Below are 22,088 nucleotides of genomic sequence, written 5' to 3' on the forward strand. Positions count from 1 at the left end.
ACCCCATACCCATCCAGTGGGCGGTAGTCAAAAGATTACAGAGGTACATAATGGGTCCAGGGACTGGGCCTCAAAGTTTTGATAGCTGAGCAAGTTACAGAGGTAATGAATTCACAATGTACAAAGGTAATGAACTCACAATTTACAAAGGTAATGAACTCCAGGTAGGTCTAGTCACAATCATGACAAGTTACAAAGGTATTTACAGATTACAGAGGTACATAATGGGCCCAGGGACTGGGCCCCAAACTCCCCATCTTAAAGACATGAATTATTATTATTATTATTATAATCAAGGGGGAAGCGCTAAACCCGGAGGATTATACAGCGCCTGGGGGGGGGGGATGTGGAAGGCATTCAGGCTTAATTCGGGGAACTGGAGCACTGATCCAATTCCCTAAATCAAGAGCCCCTCACCAACATCAAGGACATTATTATTATTATTATAATCAAAAAGAAGCGCTAAGCCACAAGGACTATACAGCCAACATCAAGGAACCTTCCTTGAGGGGTTAAAGACATGAAAAACTAGTTTGGATGTGACAAGGATGTCACCTAGGCTCGAATCATGGTATTGCTAGTGTGCTTTAGGGCAAGAGCAGTGACTATCGTGTTCAATGAATTGAGAAAAATAATTGTTTTTGTAATACTTATTTGTGTCCCCGAAGGGGTATCTTCAAGTGGCTACCTGGATTTTGTTCTGGTTTCATTCTTATTACTGAGGAGAATACAAGCGGACGAAGACAAAGGTTACAAAGGGATCGGGACAGGCTGCAAAGGGGTGTCCCACGAGGGAACTCAACCTGATGGCACTGGAGGACAGAAGGACTAGGGAGGGGAAGACATGGTAACGACGTACAAAATACTGAGGAACTGATAGGGTGAATAGAGACAGATTGTTTGAGAGATGGGACACAGGAACACGAAGGCCCAGCTGGAAGTTGAAAACTCTGATTCATAAAGATACTAGGAAGTATTTCTTCAGCCTTAGTCAAGTGAGTGAAGTGGTAGAGGCAGAATCCATACATAACAGGTATGATAGGACTTAGACGGCCAGGAGGGAGCCCAGTAACGACCAGCGGAAAGACGTGGCTAGGAACCGGGACTAGAGCCCTGCGAGCACAAATGTACGAGTACAATTAAGTGAGTACACACATTCTTCTGTGCAACTTGCAGGTTACACCCTTCACAGTTACGTAAAACATAACACTGATCTTCCAGTCTTGATGCTTATATCCCATACGATGCTTGCGAGTGTAGTAACAATTGTCGTAATGTGAGTGAAGGTCACTCTCGTATGTGTTGTAACCAATGCAGTATATATATATACTTGTTTCCGAGTGTCTGGTTGTAGTTAGTCCGGAATCAACACATCAACACCTCTCTCTGCAACCTTCAACGAGTCTAGTAAGTCTTGGTGAGTCGCTAGAATTAATATCTTAGAAATACTGAAAAATATTGTATATTATGTAACCCAGGAGTGCCTTATTAAGTATTCCTAAAAGTATACCTTATCCCCTGAAGGGATGCCTTTACTATTACTGGAGTAATAGTAACTCCAGTTCCGCTGGAATGAACCTCTGATGCTGCTGTGGCTTCCATGATTCTCGTTAATAACCTGAGAAAACTACTTCCGATCGGCTTCAAACTTCCTGGTATACTGTAATTAGGAAAAAGTTTATGCAACTACTGGCATGTACACGTACTCGCTGGTCAATACTACTTAGACACGACAGGAAGACCACACAAGAGATGAGGAGGCTGGGCTACCTGGAGGTTACCTGGACGTTATTCCGGGGATCAACGCCCCCGCGGCCCGGTCCATGACCAGGCCTCCCGATGGATCAGGGCCTGATTATTATTATTATAATCAAGGGGGAAGCGCTAAACCCGGAGGATTATACAGCGCCTGGGGGGGGATGTGGAAGGCATTCAGGCTTAATTCGGGGAACTGGAGCACAGATCCAATTCCCTAAATCAAGAGCCCCTCACCAACATCAAGGAACCTTCCTTGAGGGGATCAGGGCCTGATCAATTAGGCTGTTACTGCTGGCCGCACGCAGTCCAACGTACGAGCCACAGCCCGGCTGATCCGGCACTAACTTTAGGTATCTGTCCAGCTCTCTCTTGAAGGCAGCCAGGGGTTTATTGGCAATTCCCCTAATGCTTGATGGGAGGCTGTTGAACAGTCTTGGACCCCGGACACTTAGGGTGTTTTCCCTTAGTGTACCAATGGCGCCCCTACTTTTTATTGGCGGCATTTTGCATCGCCTGCCCAGTCTTTTACTTTCGTAGGGAGTGATTTCTGTGTGCAAATGAGTGTACAAATGAGTCGCTCATTTGTACAAGAATGTAACAAGGCATAATACTGTGACTGGAATACACAAATAGGTAATACTTAGCACTACAAGTGATGTAGTTAGAGTTTAGGAAGTACAAAGTGGTAATCTAGGTAGTGGACTTGTGTACAGGACACCAGATACAACTTCCAAACAATTCAAGGAACGGCTGTCGAAGATTGACTACTGTCTGTAAGTTTATTCAGGTATACACATATACAGTTACATTGATTATCATACATAGCAGCATGTGTGTAGAGAACCTGGGATAACCCAAAAAAGTCAGACAAAATGACTTATTTCCATTGGAGTCCTGGATAACCAACCTCGGCTCCACGTAGCTTGTTACTTGGCGGTTTCAATTTAAGACATTGTAAACTACACAGAATGTAGCAAATGACAAGACATAATACCAGAAGGCAACACAGATGAACAGTCTCACACTGATGAACAGTCTCGCACAGATGAACAGTCTCGCACAGATGAACAGTCTCGCACAGATGAACTATTGAAATTATGTGATAAATTCGCCGTAAGCCAGCATACAGTGGCACCTAATTGAATTTTAGATTTGCGTGCACCAGGGTTCTGACCAGCGGTATACCAACAACCATGAAGGTGCTTTCTCCACATTCAACTTTCACAAGAGAAATGGGTTTAAATACCATAAGCCTCAGTATGATTCTGAGTTCGGTGAACCATTAATCAGAATGAAGTTTGGTAATCAAAATTAATTTTCCAAGAACGGGACTCAGAACTGTGCCCACATCTTCAAAGTTTCCAACTTAACCCTCTACTCGCCTCCGAAAATACCATTGACAACATGCCCATGCACTCCGCCTCAGACCCAGACTCCTGGAGGTTCATGTTCATCAAGAACTGCAAGAAACCACTATCAAGTACCTTAAATATTTTCTGGAGAGGGAGCCTGGACAACGAAGAATTATAGGTAAACAATACTTACGCTTTGCATTATTGAAATCTTTGGAGTTTTAGGAAGCATGATCGTCAGCCACTTGGATGCCCAACAACTGCACAACCCAGGGCAGCATGGGTTTAGAACAGGTCGCTCCTGCTTCTGACAGCTACTGGATCACTATGACATGGTCTTGGATGGTCGCTCCTGCTTTTCACAACTACTGGATCACTATGACATGGTCTTGGATGGTCGCTCCTTCCTCTCACAACTACTGGATCACTATGACATTGTCTTGGATGGTCGCTCCTTCCTCTCCCAACTACTGGATCACTATGACATGGTCTTGGATGGTCACTCCTGCCTCTCACAACTACTGGATCACTATGACATGGTCTTGGATGGTCACTCCTGCCTCTCACAAGTACTGGATCACTATGACATGGTCTTGGATGGTCACTCCTGCCTCTCACAACTACTGGATCACTATGACATGGTCTTGGATGGTCACTCCTGCCTCTCACAAGTACTGGATCACTATGACATGGTCTTGGATGGTCACTCCTGCCTCTCACAACTACTGGATCACTATGACATGGTCTTGGATGGTCACTCCTGCCTCTCACAAGTACTGGATCATGACATGGTCTTGGATGGTCACTCCTGCCTCTCACAACTACTGGATCACTATGACATGGTCTTGGATGGTCGCTCCTGCCTCTCACAACTACTGGATCACTATGACATGGTCTTGGATGGTCGCTCCTTCCTCTCACAACTACTGGATCACTATGACATGGTCTTGGATGGTCGCTCCTGCCTCTCACAACTACTGGATCACTATGACATGGTCTTGGATGGTCGCTCCTTCCTCTCACAACTACTGGATCACTATGACATGGTCTTGGATGGTCGCTCCTGCCTCTCACAACTACTGGATCACTATGACATGGTCTTGGATGGTCGCTCCTTCCTCTCACAACTACTGGATCACTATGATATGGTCTTGGATGGTCGCTCCTGCCTCTCACAACTACTGGATCACTATGACATGATCTTGGATGGTCGCTCCTGCCTCTCACAACTACTGGATCACTATGACATGGTCTTGGATGGTCACTCCTGCCTCTCACAACTACTGGATCACTATGACATGGTCTTGGATGGTCGCTCCTGCCTCTCACAACTACTGGATCACTATGACATGGTCTTGGATGGTCGCTCCTTCCTCTCACAACTACTGGATCACTATGACATGGTCTTGGATGGTCGCTCCTGCCTCTCACAACTACTGGATCACTATGACATGGTCTTGGATGGTCGCTCCTTCCTCTCACAACTACTGGATCACTATGATATGGTCTTGGATGGTCGCTCCTGCCTCTCACAACTACTGGATCACTATGACATGATCTTGGATGGTCGCTCCTGCCTCTCACAACTACTGGATCACTATGACATGGTCTTGGATGGTCACTCCTGCCTCTCACAACTACTGGATCACTATGACATGATCTTGGATGGTCGCTCCTTCCTCTCACAACTACTGGATCACTATGACATGGTCTTGGATGGTCGCTCCTTCCTCTCACAACTACTGGATCACTATGACATGATCTTGGATGGTCGCTCCTGCCTCTCACAACTACTGGATCACTATGACATGGTCTTGGATGGTCGCTCCTTCCTCTCACAACTACTGGATCACTATGATATGGTCTTGGATGGTCGCTCCTGCCTCTCACAACTACTGGATCACTATGACATGATCTTGGATGGTCGCTCCTGCCTCTCACAACTACTGGATCACTATGACATGGTCTTGGATGGTCACTCCTGCCTCTCACAACTACTGGATCACTATGACATGATCTTGGATGGTCGCTCCTTCCTCTCACAACTACTGGATCACTATGACATGGTCTTGGATGGTCGCTCCTTCCTCTCACAACTACTGGATCACTATGACATGATCTTGGATGGTCGCTCCTGCCTCTCACAACTACTGGATCACTATGACATGGTCTTGGATGGTCGCTCCTTCCTCTCACAACTACTGGATCACTATGACATGGTCTTGGATGGTCGCTCCTGCCTCTCACAACTACTGGATCACTATGACATGATCTTGGATGGTCGCTCCTTCCTCTCACAACTACTGGATCACTATGACATGATCTTGGATGGTCGCTCCTGCCTCTCACAACTACTGGATCACTATGACATGGTCTTGGATGGTCACTCCTGCCTCTCACAACTATTGCATCACTATGACACGGTCTTGGATTCACTGGCGGACAAACAAAACGCAGATATAGTTTACACAGACTTTCCAGAAGCCTTCGACAAGTGCAACCATGGTGCAAAGCACAAAATACGTACAAAAGGAATGACTGGAAAAATGGTCAGACATTTAACTTCCTAACAGATAGAACACAAAAGTAACCAGCCATTTCAGAGGCTGCCACAGTGAAAATCTCTGATCCAAACATTATAATCAAAAAGAAGCGCTAAGCCACAAGGGCTATACAGCGCTGCTCTGATCCACACAGTGCAATGTTCTTCTCCCATTCTTTTCCTCATTCTCATATCTGACATAAACAGACGATATTAGATGTCATCCAATGAAGGACATTGTTAATTATCAAGAAAATGAAGTCTTCCAGAGGGCCACAGGAAACAAGATGATGTTCAATGAGGACAAATTTCAGTTACTCCATTATGGAAAAATTCAGGATATAAGAACTAACAGGGATTTTGATTTAGTTGTGATAACCTGAAAAAGACTTGTCTGATCAGCTTAAATATATACAAATTAATGTAACACAAGACTACAAGTGTTATTACAATGTAACACAAGACAAGTGTTCCCACAATGTAACACAAGACTACAAGTGTTATTACAATGTAACACAATACAAGTGTTCCCACAATGTAACACAAGACTACAAGTGTTATTACAATGTAACACAAGACAAGTGTTCCCACAATGTAACACAAGACTACAAGTGTTATTACAATGTAACACAAGACAAGTGTTCCCACAATGTAACACAAGACTACAAGTGTTCCCACAATGTAACACAAGACTACAAGTGTTATTACAATGTAACACAAGACAAGTGTTCCCACAATGTAACACAAAACTACAAGTGTTATTACAATGTAACACAAGACAAGTGTTCCCACAATGTAACACAAGACTACAAGTGTTATTACAATGTAACACAAGACAAGTGTTCCCACAATGTAACACAAGACTACAAGTGTTCCCACAATGTAACACAAGACTACAAGTGTTATTACAATGTAACACAAGACAAGTGTTCCCACAATGTAACACAAAACTACAAGTGTTATTACAATGTAACACAAGATAAGTGTTCCCACAATGTAACACAAGACTACAAGTGTTATTACAATGTAACACAAGACAAGTGTTCCCACAATGTAACACAAGACTACAAGTGTTCCCACAATGTAACACAAAACTACAAGTGTTATTACAATGTAACACAAGACTACAAGTGTTCCCACAATGTAACACAAGACTACAAGTGTTATTACAATGTAACACAAGACTACAAGTGTTCCTACAATGTAACACAAGACTACAAGTGTTCCCACAATGTAACACAAGACTACAAGTGTTATTACAATGTAACACAAGACTACAAGTGTTATTACAATGTAACACAAGACTACAAGTGTTATTACAATGTAACACAAGACTACAAGTGTTCCTACAATGTAACACAAGACTACAAGTGTTATTACAATGTAACACAAGACTACAAGTGTTCCTACAATGTAACACAAGACTACAAGTGTTCCCACAATGTAACACAAGACTACAAGTGTTATTACAATGTAACACAAGACTACAAGTGTTCCCACAATGTAACACAAGACTACAAGTGTTATTACAATGTAACACAAGACTACAAGTGTTCCCACAATGTAACACAAGACTACAAGTGTTCCCACAATGTAACACAAGACTACAAGTGTTCCTACAATGTAACACAAGACTACAAGTGTTCCCACAATGTAACACAAGTGTTCCCACAATGTAACACAAGACTACAAGTGTTCCCACAATGTAACACAAGACTACAAGTGTTCCCACAATGTAACACAAGTGTTCCCACAATGTAACACAAGACTACAAGTGTTCCCACAATGTAACACAAGTGTTCCCACAATGTAACACAAGTGTTCCCACAATGTAACACAACAAGTGTTCCCACAATGTAACACAACAAGTGTTCCCACAATGTAACACAACAAGTGTTCCCACAATGTAACACAACAAGTGTTCCCACAATGTAACACAACAAGTGTTCCCACAATGTAACACAACAAGTGTTCCCACAATGTAACACAACAAGTGTTCCCACAATGTAACACAACAAGTGTTCCCACAATGTAACACAACAAGTGTTCCTACAATGTAACACAAGTGTTCCCACAATGTAACACAACAAGTGTTCCCACAATGTAACACAACAAGTGTTCCCACAATGTAACACAAGTGTTCCCACAATGTAACACAAGTGTTCCCACAATGTAACACAAGTGTTCCCACAATGTAACACAAGTGTTCCCACAATGTAACACAAGTGTTCCCACAATGTAACACAAGTGTTCCCACAATGTAACACAACAAGTGTTCCCACAATGTAACACAACAAGTGTTCCCACAATGTAACAAGTGTTCCCACAATGTAACACAACAAGTGTTCCCACAATGTAACACAACAAGTGTTCCCACAATGTAACACAACAAGTGTTCCCACAATGTAACACAACAAGTGTTCCCACAATGTAACACAACAAGTGTTCCCACAATGTAACACAACAAGTGTTCCCACAATGTAACACAACAAGTGTTCCTACAATGTAACACAACAAGTGTTCCCACAATGTAACACAACAAGTGTTCCCACAATGTAACACAACAAGTGTTCCCACAATGTAACACAACAAGTGTTCCCACAATGTAACACAACAAGTGTTCCCACAATGTAACACAACAAGTGTTCCCACAATGTAACACAACAAGTGTTCCCACAATGTAACACAACAAGTGTTCCTACAATGTAACACAACAAGTGTTCCCACAATGTAACACAACAAGTGTTCCCACAATGTAACACAACAAGTGTTCCCACAATGTAACACAACAAGTGTTCCCACAATGCAACACAACTGTTGTAATTAACGGTAAATGTTAACAGGTAATGTCTGGTATTGGAATCACCATCGGGGCGGGAGGCGCGGCTGCGGCTGCGGCTGCCGCCATTGCCGCCGCAGGCGCCGTCGGCTTGGGCGCCCTAGGTGTTGCCGCACTCTCCCGCAGGCGCAGCCGAAGCCGCGGCCACAGAAACACTTACAGTGGCTACCGCAACACCTATGGCGGCAGCCGCCACCGCAGGAGCGGCCGCAGGCGACACCGCAACAGGTATGGCCGCAATGTGGAGAAAGAGCCGCAGGTAGAGCTGGAAGAAGCTCTTAATAAGATCCGCAAGACAGACGTCACAGGCTGCGGCTTGCGGCTGGTCTGCGACTTGGCCGCAACAGATCGACTCTCTGTTGAAGAACTTGCAATATTGCAATTAATAGGGTGAGTTATTATTTTGAGCAATGTAATTCAAATATTAATGCCAGAAACAATGAAGAATTTAATGTAAAAAATTTAGATAATAAGAAAAACTACCAACCTAAAGTAATTTATCAAAACAAGACACCACGAGCCTAAGCTCTATATATATATATATATATATATATATATATATATATATATATATATATATATATATATATATATATATATATATATATATATATATATATATATATATATTATATATATATATATATATATATATATATATATATATATATATATTATTTTTATTATCACACTAGCCGATTCCCACCAAGGCAGGGTGGCCCGAAAAAGAAAAACTTTCACCATCATTCACTCCATCACTGTCTTGCCAGAAGGGTGCTTTACACTACAGTTTTTAAACTGCAACATTAACACCCCTCCTTCAGAGTGCAGGCACTGTACTTCCCATCTCCAGGACTCAAGTCCGGCCTGCCGGTTTCCCTGAACCCCTTCATAAATGTTACTTTGCTCACACTCCAACAGCACGTCAAGTATTAAAAACCATTTGTCTCCATTCACTCCTATCAAACACGCTCATGCATACCTGCTGGAAGTCCAAGCCCCTCGCACACAAAACCTCCTTTACCCCCTCTCTCCAACCTTTCCTAGGCCGACCCCTACCCCGCCTTCCTTCCACTACAGACCGATACACTCTTGAAGTCACTCTGTTTCGCTCCATTCTCTCTACATGTCCGAACCACCTCAACAACCCTTCCTCAGCCCTCTGGACAACAGTTTTGGTAATCCCGCACCTCCTCCTAACTTCCAAACTACGAATTCTCTGCATTATATTCACACCACACATTGCCCTCAGATATGACATCACTGCCTCCAGCCTTCTCCTCGCTGCAACATTCATCACCCATGCTTCACACCCATATAAGAGTGTTGGTAAAACTATACTCTCATACATTCTCCTCTTTGCCTCCAAGGACAAAGTTCTTTGTCTCCACAGACTCCTAAGTGCACCACTCACTCTTTTTCCCTCATCAATTCTATGATTCACCTCATCTTTCATAGACCCATCCGCTGACACGTCCACTCCCAAATATCTGAAGATAAGATAAGATAAGATTTTGTTCGGATTTTTAACCCCGGAGGGTTAGCCACCCAGGATAACCCAAGAAAGTCAGTTCGTCATCGAGGACTGTCTAACTTATTTCCATTGGGGTCCTTAATCTTGTCCCCCAGGATGCGACCCACACCAGTCGACTAACACCCAGGTACCTATTTGCTGCTAGGTGAACAGGACAATAGGTGTAAGGAAACGTGTCGGAATTTCCACCCGCCGGGAATCGAACCCGGGCCCTCCGTGTGTGAAGCGGGAGCTTTAGCCACCAGACCACCATACTCTCTCCCTCCAATCTGATATTCAATCTTTCATCACCTAATCTTTTTGTTATCCTCATAACCTTACTCTTTCCTGTATTCACCTTTAATTTTCTTCTTTTGCACACCCTACCAAATTCATCCACCAATCTCTGCAACTTCTCTTCAGAATCTCCCAAGAGCACAGTGTCATCAGCAAAGAGCAGCTGTGACAACTCCCACTTTGTGTGTGATTCTTTATCTTTTAACTCCACGTCTCTTGTCAAGACCCTCGCATTTACTTCTCTTACAACCCCATCTATAAATATATTAAACAACCACGGTGACATCACACATCCTTGTCTAAGGCCTACTTTTACTGGGAAATAATTTCCCTCTTTCCTACATACTCTAACTTGAGCCTCACTATCCTCGTAAAAACTCTTCACTGCTTTCAGTAACCTACCTCCTACACCATACACTTGCAACATCTGCCACATTGCCCCCCTGTCCACCCTGTCATATGCCTTTTCCAAATCCATAAATGCCACAAAGACCTCTTTAGCCTTATCTAAATACTGTTCACTTATATGTTTCACTGTAAACACCTGGTCCACACACCCCCTACCTTTCCTAAAGCCTCCTTGTTCATCTGCTATCCTATTCTCCGTCTTACTCTTAATTCTATATATATATATATATATATATATATATGTATATATATATATATATATATATATATATATATATATATATATATATTTATACATATATGGGATGTTCCCCACCGAGGCAGGGCGACCTGAAAAAGAAGAAACACTTTCATCATCATTCACTCCATCACTGTCTTGCCAGAGCAGTGCTTTACACTACAGTTATAAAACTACATTAATACTCCTCCTTCAGAGTGTAGACACTGCATTTCCCACCTCTAGGACTCAAGTCTGGCTAACTAGTTTCCTTGAATCCCTTCGTTACCTTGCTCACACTCCAACAGCACATCATGTCATGAAAATCACTTGCTTCCATTCCTAACACACTCATTTGAAGTCCAAGCCCCTTGTACAGAAAACCTCCTTTACCCCATCCCTCCAACCTTTCCTAGGCTGATCCCTATCCCACCTTCCCTCCACTCTAGATTTATACACTCTCCAAGTCATTCTATTTTGTTCCATCCTCTCCATCCATCCACCGCATTAGCGAAATGCGACAAAACAGAGTGTTGTAAACTGGGGCCCACCTGTACATTAAATAATGTATGTAAATTTATCATCGTTTTGGGTGTTACAGTGTGGTGCTCCCTAAGGTTTCTTAAGCTGTGACAGCACAACACACTGACATTACCGTCATGTAATGTCCAAACCACCTCAATCCCTCCTCAGCCCTCTGGATAATATTTTTAGTAACCCCATACCTCCTAATTTCCAAACTACAGATTCTCTGCATTATATTCATACTGCACATTGCCCTCAGACACATCTCCACTGCCTCCAACCTTCTCCTTGTTGCAACATTCACTACCCATGCTTCACACCCATATAAAAAAGCATTGGTATAACTATACTCATACATTCCTTTCTTTGCTTCCATGGACAAAGTTCTTTGTCTCTACAGACTCCTCAGTGCACCACTCACATTTTTTCCTCGTCAGTTCTATGATTCACCTCATCTTTCATAGACCCATCTGCTGACACGTCCACTGCTAAATATCTGAATACATTCTTTCCTATATTTAATTTCCTTCTTTTACACACCCTTCCAAACTCACCCACCAATCTCTGCAACTTCTCTTCAGAATTTCCCAAAAGCACAGTGTCATCAGCAAAAAGCAACTGTGACAACTCCCATTCTGTGTTAGATTCTTTATCTCTTAATTGCACACCTCTTGCCAACACCCAAACATTCACCTTTCTCACAACCCCCATCCATAAATACATATATTGAACTACCATGGTGACATCACACATTCCTCTCTAAGGCCTACTCTCACTGGGAAATAATCTCCCTCTCTCATACATACTCTATTATTATTATAATCAAAAAGAAGCGCCAAGCCACAAGGGCTATACAGCCTACATACTCTAACCTGAGCCTCACTATCTCGGTAAAAACTCTTTACTGCTTTCAGTCCTCTGCTACCTATTCCATACACTTAAAACATTTGCCACACTGTTCTCCTATTCACCCTATCATATCCCTTTTCCAAATCTATAAATGCAACAAAGACCTCTTTACCCTTATCTAAATACTGTTCAACTATGTATATGGCTTCACTGTAAACACCTGATCTACCCATCCCTTCCTAACGCCTCCTTGTTCATCTGTAATCGCGCTCTCTTACTCTTAATTCTTTCGATAACTTTGCTATACAAGGTTTATTTTCCCTATAATTCTTACTCTCTCTCTTTTGTCCCCTTTGCCTATATATAAAGTAACTATGAATGCTCTCTGCCAATCCCTAGGTACCTTCCCATCTTTCATTCATTTATTAAATAAAAACACCAACCATTCCAAAACTATATCCCCCCACTATGTGATAATTCTCCAGTTATTGCGCATAATTTATCAATTATACTTTATCATAGGTATGCATGTAAACCAAAAATTACTTACATAAAGGGTTTGCTACTATCCACGGTTTTGGTACCCACTAGCAGGAACTCCCTACCCCTGCTGACTGGCCAAAATTTTGGCTGATACCAATAGCCAATTTTCGGCTGATGCTGATACTCTGGCACATCCCTAATATTAATTACTATGGTGTGTTTGTTGCAGGCCAACAGTTAAACCCGGGGAAGGACTCTTGCCCCCGGGGGCATCAGGAGAGTACAAACAAGCCAAGTGGTATGGAGAGTCTGGGGGAGACTGTCATGAAGCCTTCCCAGACTGTCCTTATAATGGCACTCAACTCATGAACATTGTCATGGATTATCTTCCTTGATTAAAGAGTATGTACATGTTTGCTTGAGGACCACTATCCCAAAACATAAGATAGTGCACAACTTATTACTACAGTGCACCACACTCAACATTACCACAGTGCACCAGTCCACCACACACATCATTTCTCTCACAGAAGTATCCGGTATTAGTGTAGCAAACTGTTACATAGATCAGTGTTATGTGATTCTTCATGTACACGTCAACTCATCCCTAATGTAGATAAACCTGCACTTACAAACACAAGCTATATAAACCTGCACTTATGAACACAAGTAACACAAACCTGCACTTACGAAAGTGACTCAGAACTTAGAAGTGGTGGCACAGTATCAACATGTTTAAGTTTAATCAGGTATACACAAATACAGTTACATAGATTATCATACATAGCAGCATGTGTGTATAGAGAACCTGTGATAACCCAAAAAAGTCAGACAAGAGTGACTTATTTCCATTGGGGAATTTAATCATCCTCACTCTACTTCTAAGCAACTTTTTTGAGTTGATAAACTAGGAATGATGTTTTAGAACCTTCTGCATTATTATAATCAAAATACAATGCTGAGAACGTCCTGTAGTTCATTACTGTACAGTACTACGCACATTATGTTCACGGGTGAGCGCTGAACTGACTGTAATAATAATAATAATAATAATAATAATAATAATAATAATAATAATGATAATAATAATACATGTACAGTAGAACCCTCATATCCGTGGGTCTGGTATCCGTGGTTTCAGTTATCCACAGTTCACTGTGGCCCAAAAATAACACTTAATTTTGCTTAATAATGGCCCCAAAGTGCAAAAGTAGAGACGGAAGTTTTTCAAAGCCTACGAGAAGCCTTGAACTGTTTCCCATCTGTAAAAGAATTGATATATTCACCTATTGTGCATAATTTATCAATTAAACTTTATAACAGGTTCATATAAGACTTATATACAGGGTTTGCTACTATCCACAGTTTCAATATCCGCGGCAGGTCCTTGGAACATATCCCCCGTGGATACAGAGGCCCTACTGTATTAATACCAAAATTAAGCACTAATCCCACAAGGGTCTATTAATAACATAGTTCCTTAAATTATGTTTTTCAAAAAAATATACATTTGTGTTACAGAACCAACTTAGTCGTTTCCTAACACGATTAAGCTCGTAGTTATGCAAAGTATTTCGAGAAGATTATTTTTACAATTAAGTCATACAGCATTTCGAACAGAGTAAAACTAGAATCTAAAATTGCTAGACAATGAATAATTCAAGTTAATGTTAAACTTAGCATCTAAATAACCTAAATTATTTGTAATCGAGATTATCACATGCAATGATAATTTCATATATTATTATAATCATAACTGAGTGCTAAACCCATAAGGGATAATTTCACATTACAAAATTGTTTATTAAAACAGAAATGATATGAAAGGACAGTCACACAAAACAGGAGCACACAGGTTTGATCCAAGGATAGAGAGGCTTGCTTTATATTTCTACTGTAATATTTCAAAGGTATACAAATGGTGATATTAATTGTATTAGAGGTATTATAATCACAAGAAGCAATCAATCAGTGTTGCGAGTCCCGTGTTTATTTTCAAACAATAGAGGATTTGTATATTTCTGTCTTAATAAATTTCCAAGATTTATTCCATCATGGTCTCAATCTACCGATGCATTTTTTCCCGATGTCACATATATTGTAATAATCAAGTTAAGCACTAAACCTGAGAGGTGGGTCACACAGCTGACCTAGTTATAAAAAGAACATACAGAGGTATACATGTGTATATATACCAGACATGGTCAATTACTATAATTATTATAATCACAACTATAATTATTCTAATCACAATTATAATTATTAAAATCATGGCTGAGTCACATAGTACTTTTGAGCCATCACATAGGGCATGTGATCCATTGCCTAAGACATATGAGCCATCACATAAGACATGTGAGCCCCACATGGCCTCATCTGGTATATCCATCAAGGTGTACATCTCTCAGTATACATATAGTGGTACCTCCGGATACGAACAGCTCAAAACGCGAACAATCATGTAAGTGTATTTTTGGGGGTGTGAAACGGATTAATCTAATTTACATTATTCCTTATGGGAACAAATTCGTTAGGTATCAGCACTTGAACAGCCTTCTGGAACAAATTAAGTTCATATCCCGAGGTACCACTGTATGGTTTATTTAAATCTAAGTGGGATATAGCCAGTTTGTCAAAAGAAGAAAGAAAGAAGATTTAGATTCTACGTATTTAAAGTATTCTTGATGTCAGTGCACAGGTGTATTATGGTTTCAATGGCCTGCATGCAGCAATCAGGCACAACCTGGCAAACTATCTTTTACTGGCTTCAATACTCACTAATCCTTGGGGAAGTGCAGAAGGAATTCTTCCTTTGTAACCAGTGTCATAAGAGGTGACTAAAATGCCAGGAACAAGGGGTTAATAACCCCTTCTCCTGTATAAATTACTAAATGTAAAAGAAAAAAGGCTTTATAGGTCGTCTTCTTTTTCGAGTCGCTCTGCCTCGGGGGAGATGGCCGGTATGTTGAAAAATAAAAAATGGTACCGGTACGACATTGATTTTCTGGACACTGATAGTCTGAAACCATAAAAATTAACAAGCAGGCACTTGAAATTCCCACGGCAGTGTATTTACCACCAAACTGTACGTCAATTATCCAACCCCAAGACCAAGGAATGCTGTTCTCTCTAATGGCAGAAAGATCAGTAATCTGGAAAGGCTTTGGAATCAAAGGTCCGGAAAATTGATGTTGTACCTGTAATAATGCTGGTAGAATTACTGACAATTTGTTTTCTTTTCAAACACAGCAGCCGTCTCCCACCGAGGCAGGGTGACTCAAAAAAAGAAAAACACTTTCACCATCATTCAACACTTTCACCATTTACACATAATCACTGTTTTTACAGAGGTGCTCAGATAGGACAGTCTAGATAAAAAGACACGTGGCCACATTTTGCTCTCCAGTAGCTTTGTCAAGCGAAACGTTGCCACAATATAAATGTATTAGTTGCACATGTCCTTTTACCTAACAAAAAAAAAAAAGTAAGTACTAAACTCATACGGGTTATACAGTGCATGGGGAATCGGAGGCAGTCATGTTTGATCCAAGGTGAAGAATAGGTTAACTTCCTTGTATTCAGAGCCTCTCATCGGCATCAAGGCACATTCCATGAGGGGTTACGGAATTATTGCAATTGTAGGGATGCCACATTTTATCTAGGAAAGGAGAAACCAACTCCGATTCCTTGCATCAAGACCCGCCTCACCATAGCATGACACACCCCCACAAAATGAAAGACGACCATCGGAAAACTCCTTACTTGATTTTGTAACCGAATTTGGGTAGGATATTTTGAAAGTAATGCTGCATTCGTAAATATATTTTGGGATACAAAACAACAGTAAGCTCTTACTTTTATTAAAAATAACAGGTCTTCAGATTCCGAAGACACAACTATATGCAAAGCAACCATTATTTAAATGATTAATCACTATAAAATTAGAATGCAATAAGCAACAATATTTTAATTAAATTAGTAAACCACTAATTATTAAAATAAATAATAAGCTGTCATAATTCATTTCCTTGTCCAAATATCCCATAATACGAATATTTCAAGCATACTAGATATATTAGTGGTGGGTCTTGCACTAAGACACTTGCTACCCCATAGGTAAGTCAAAATTGCTCTGAGGGTAAGGGAACATTTTTTGCCGTTGATTATTTCTGCTATCTGTCGTTAGCCGCCATGCGGAGGTTTCCCCTGACATACATTACACTCACCGTCACACATGCTACAGTGGTCAATAGATCAGCAACGTTTGAAATGCTAGTGCGTGTGACGCTTGTGATTTCAATGGATTAGTAAAGTTTGACCTGTCACTGCATCAGTGCAGCAATAATGCTTGCAATGATACTGAATCAGTAATGCTTGACCTGTCACTGCAGCAATAATGCTTATAATGACACTGAATCAGCAATGTTTGACATGTCACTGCATCACTGCAGCAATAATGCTGGACATGTCAATACATCAATAACATTTAAAACGTCACTGCATACGTTAGAAACATCCGCTAGACAATTCTGCATTTTATTTTGACTCCTTAATCATGATAATTTTGTCTTTGATTTTAACTACTTGACTATAATAATAATCTTAAGTGTTAGAGATCCATATTTTTTATCAATACTAAAATCACTTAAATTTTTAAGCAAGATTTTTTAATCATGAAAATCAACATGCATTAATATGTCTGTTTAATGTTTCATTAATCTTATGTTCATTTCATTTTACAAGACATAACATCACAATATGAAAAAAAACAATGGCTAACTAAAATATTTAAAAAAAAAAATGTGCCCATACCACATTCAAAGAAATTATCATCTAGCAATAACTAAATTAAATTTATTAAAAATAACCATCTAATCTTAAAAATTCATGTATGGTTTTGATTGGCTAAATTACATGGGAAATCACAAGAATTCAATTCGGGCAAAGTCATGAGGAAATGGGTCTTTCCAGGAAAGATCAATACATATTTAATACTACTGGGACAATAGTTTAGTAAGTACTAGGTCTATTGGGACAATCGTTTGGTAAGTACTCGGCTTTCCGCATATCAGGAACTACAGAGGAGGATATGACATTTATCTGAGATCAGAGGTCTATGAAGACTGGGTCACACAGCTTCGATATACACAATACGGATGACGGAAGTTTTACAACATGGTGTCAGACTCACAAGTTACTTGTTAACTGGAAATTACCACTGTTATCTAAGAGGGTATTTAGTTGTCCATTTTTATTGGGTTACTTGTATTTATCAATGGCAAAATCTAATTTGCCAATCCTAGTAGTTTAGAAATGGTTTATGAGACAGTCAATGGGTTTTAAATTCTAAACTACAGTTATGTTCATTCACTGGGTTTATGCATCTTACTGAAGGTATTAACAATCATCGGGACATGCAAAGAACATTCTAATTAACAAATACAGTGGACCCCCGGTTAACGATATTTTTTCATTCCAGAAGCATGTTCAGGTGCCAGTACTGACCGATTTTTTTCCCATAAGGAATATTGTGAAGTACGTTAGTCCATTTCAGACCCCCAAACATACACGTACAAACGCACTTACATAAATACACTTACATAATTGGTCGCATTTGGAGGTGATCGTTAAGCGGGGGTCCACTGTATAATGAAAACAATAACAATTAAGATGTATAACAGTGGTATTCAATACCGACAAGATGACGAATTATGATGTGTGCAACATCCGGGTATCATAACCTGCAGACATTTCGCCATCTAGTGGCTTTATCAATTCATTACATGGACATAAAATGAAGACTGTAGAAATATATACAGCAGACAGTGGAAGATAAGGTAATCAGTCCCTCAGCCTAGGCTGAGGGACTGATTACCTTATGCATGTATATCGATAGTCACTAGATGGCAAAATGTCTACAAGTAAAGATACCCAGATGTTGCACATGTGTCTAATTCATCAACAATAAAGATAATTAAGATATTTATCAACAACAAAAATTGCAAAATATCTGTTTTAAGTACCCAATTTCTTACACTTCAGGTCAAAGCATTTGCAGTACTGTACAACCCACAGGGGTTTTGAACATCACGTTTTGAAATATAATAAAAATCAGGTAAAAGGAAAACAGAGGAGTAATGAAGGTGTGGGGTCGCACCTTCAAGGTGGAGGGAAAACATGAGTGTGTGTAGAATGAACTGATTCAAGAATGTGATAATCGTAATGCATGCACATTTTCCTCCGTGATCTGACAACATTCACTGCTTGAGTTCAAAACATAACATTTAAGCTATCTGCAAATTATAAAGCTGCACTGTGTATGTACTGTTGGTATATGCTGTATATATCAACCAGGAGGAATTCTGAGGGCCCAAACCACCGATTCACTTAACATGGGACAAATTTGCTACCTTGCAATGCATGAATTAACCCTTAAACGGTCCAAACATATATATACGTTCTCTTGCGTAGTGCTCCAAACGTATACACATGTATATACATTTCATTTGTGATTTATTCAACATTGGCACGATAGGCCTGAGTCGCCCAGACATGAGAGAATGGGTGTGCGCACTCAGTGTGCGCCATATGAAAAAAATTGGGGATGCCTGGGTACCACATGCTCTTTTTTCCTATAAAAAAAAAAGATTGTTTTTTTTTTCTCAAAATATTCGGGGCGCTGCGCAGGTGAACGTATATATATGTTTGGACCGTTTAAGGGTTAAAATTAACTGCAGCCAAACACTTATATGAAGCGCACATTTAACTTGACTCTGAATGTCCCAACGTTCCTGTCATTTCAAATTACAATTTCACATCTACAAATGTAACAAAAGAAGCAAGAGGATAGTAACCCCTTCTCTTGTATACATTACTAAATTTAAAAGGATAAAGTTTTGCTTTTCTTTTTAGGTCACCCTGCCTCAGTGGGATACAGCCAGTTTGTTGAAGAAGGAGTTGTAATGAAAGAGGAATTTGATGGGCCTTAACTACACATAAAAAACATGATATCACCTTCATATCTTTGATGTTATGTTATCATGTTCACTCAACGTCCAATGGGATGGTAGTTTGGGAATTTAGGGACGCGAGACATACTCTCACTGGCCAATACGAAAAGAGAAGCATGTAGCCATATAAAATTATAAAACAATATGAAAAAATGATACACGAGATTTACTAACACCAACAAGAGATCAAGAAGCCATAGCCATTAAAAAAAAAAAAAAAAAATCCTGCACTGCAAAGCTTCTAGTGGAGGAAAAAGAGGATTCCTCTACTGGAAAGTTTTCAAATGGAGGGAGAAAAATGGAATAAGTTACAAGAGGTAATAAGTGCTACAACCACTGGGAACATAAAATACTACAGCTAGGGGTTTCGATTAGTGTGAATAACGAATCCCACCAAGTGGTCGCATTATTCAAAAATTTGCACTATTCTAATGTGTAACTTTTTTTGTGTGCATGATTTGAAGAGTTTGGGGGATGGGGGGAACTAGCATAATTCTGCACTAAATCAAAATTTTCACTAAATACATAAAACGACGCACCACAGGCTAAGTTCCTATACCTTCCAATAGTAATATAATCACAAACAGGTAATTACTGGATAGGTAAATGAATAGATGCAACTAATATGGCATTTTATTGTGGCAACGTTTTGTTCTCCAGGAGCTTCGTAAAGCCATTACCTGGAGAGCAAAATGATGCTACAATGAAATGTCACATTAGTTGCATCTGTGTCTATTTACCTAACATTACAGTGGTACCTCGGGATACGAACTTAATTCGTTCCAGAAGGCTATTCGAGTGCTGATACCGAACGAATTTGTTCCCATAAGGAATAATATAAATTAAGATTAATCTATTTCAGACCCCCAAAAATACACTTACAAAAGCACTTACATAAATAGAATTACATAATTGTTCGTGTTTTGAGCTGTTCGTATCCCGAGGTACCACTGTATTAGGCCTGGTCACAGACTGGGCCGCGGGGGCGTTGACCCCCAGAACTCTCTCCAGGTAAACCTGAACTGTCATTAAAAGTTACAATACGTAAAATTCCAATCTGGGACAACAGTGATGTCTTAATCCAGTGAACTTTGGGATTGGTTTTTGGTTATAATTTCTTTAATTCCCTGCAGCCTGGTGCTGGACTAGGGGGAGTTAATGACCTGATCAGATCAAATTGTTGGTGCTCATCAGCCACATTATTATAATAAAAAAGAAACGCTAAACCTACAAGGGTAAAACGTCACCACAGCCAGACTAATTAGGAATGATTTGCAAAAAACTTAGTTATATTTAAAGGAATGGATAACACATATTTCTAGTTATCTCTTATTGCATCCCTCCCTCTTATTCTACTTGTTCTAACTGTCCACAATGTTTTGTGTTCCTTTAAAAAGGAGTTATTTCAGAATGTAAAATTGGACACCATCCCTATAGAATGTTCTAGGGGTAAATTATAATGGAACTTTCTTTCCTGTGCTTCAGAGTGTAATTTGAGGAATTTAAGGTGTTCATAATTAACGAATTTAATCAGTGCTATCAGTAGTGCTCCTTGCACGTTCTCTAGGTCAGAAATTTTCCAAGTCTTAGCCCTTAAGCTGCAATCTGTGGGGAACAAAATCCCTACTCCCTTTGGGCAGTTTTTTCCTTATGATAGAAAAAGTTAAACCATACCACGGGCGGGATTGAACCCACGTTCAGAGAGTCTTGAAACTCCGTGGTATGGTTTGTTTGCAATCGTGTCATTACGATTTCGTGAGCCATCTCGAAAAAGTTAAGCAAAATAAAATTTCTATGATCGGTAAAAAAATGTTAGTACAGTACCAGTGTCAAGTGAATATGCTGCAGTCCTAATGCTTTGTGACAATGACTGACGTAATACACATAGCACCCAGATATGTATTTATTATGCTGTTTAAATACTATTTGTATTTGCTTTTACAGACATCAAACTTCTTTTTTTTTTTGGTTCCTTGATGGCCATTTCCTGCTAAAGGTGACCCAAAGAAGAAAACACATTCACCATCTTTCATTCAATTGTTGTCTAGCCAGAAGTATGCTGACATCACAGCTTGGAATACTTGCCACAGACTGCAGCATCCTCACCCTTCATTGTACTCCCCACCTCCAGGACTCAAATCTGGCTAACTGGTTTTCCTAAATTTCTTCATGCTCCAACATCATGTCTATTAAAAATTATGTCTCCATTCACCTCTATCTTTATTCAGGCAGGCCCACTTATACAGCAGGTTAGGTTCCGAGCTATCCCCTGTAAAGCGAAAAATCACTAAGGTG

The 22,088-nt window shown here is 40.2% G+C and overlaps 1 protein-coding gene and 1 long non-coding RNA gene across 3 annotated transcripts; one reads left to right on the top strand and one right to left on the bottom strand.

Annotated features, from left to right (window-relative positions):
• Positions 1–1,185: 1,185 nt before the first annotated feature.
• LOC128697213 (uncharacterized) lies at positions 1,186–15,027 on the top strand. Of its 2 annotated transcripts, none has more exons than XM_053788772.2 (3): positions 1,186–1,407; positions 8,496–8,881; positions 13,013–15,027. In XM_053788772.2, exons 1-3 carry the CDS (start codon positions 1,312–1,314, stop codon positions 13,176–13,178), a joined length of 648 nt encoding a protein of 215 aa, XP_053644747.2. In that variant the 5' UTR covers positions 1,186–1,311; the 3' UTR covers positions 13,179–15,027. The 2 variants fall into 2 exon arrangements, with proteins under 2 accessions (XP_053644747.2, XP_053644746.2); XM_053788771.2 differs by having other exon boundaries at positions 1,358–1,417; positions 13,013–15,025.
• Positions 15,028–16,627: 1,600 nt separating this feature from the next.
• On the bottom strand, positions 16,628–18,389 carry LOC128697214 (uncharacterized). Its single transcript, XR_008408271.2, has 2 exons — positions 17,215–18,389; positions 16,628–17,162 (listed from the first exon to the last, which is right to left on the bottom strand). It is a non-coding gene; the product is annotated as an uncharacterized lncRNA (long non-coding RNA).
• Positions 18,390–22,088: the final 3,699 nt, after the last annotated feature.

Source organism: Cherax quadricarinatus, chromosome 89 (genome assembly GCF_038502225.1).
Source record: "Cherax quadricarinatus isolate ZL_2023a chromosome 89, ASM3850222v1, whole genome shotgun sequence".
Classification (NCBI taxonomy): domain Eukaryota; kingdom Metazoa; phylum Arthropoda; class Malacostraca; order Decapoda; family Parastacidae; genus Cherax; species Cherax quadricarinatus.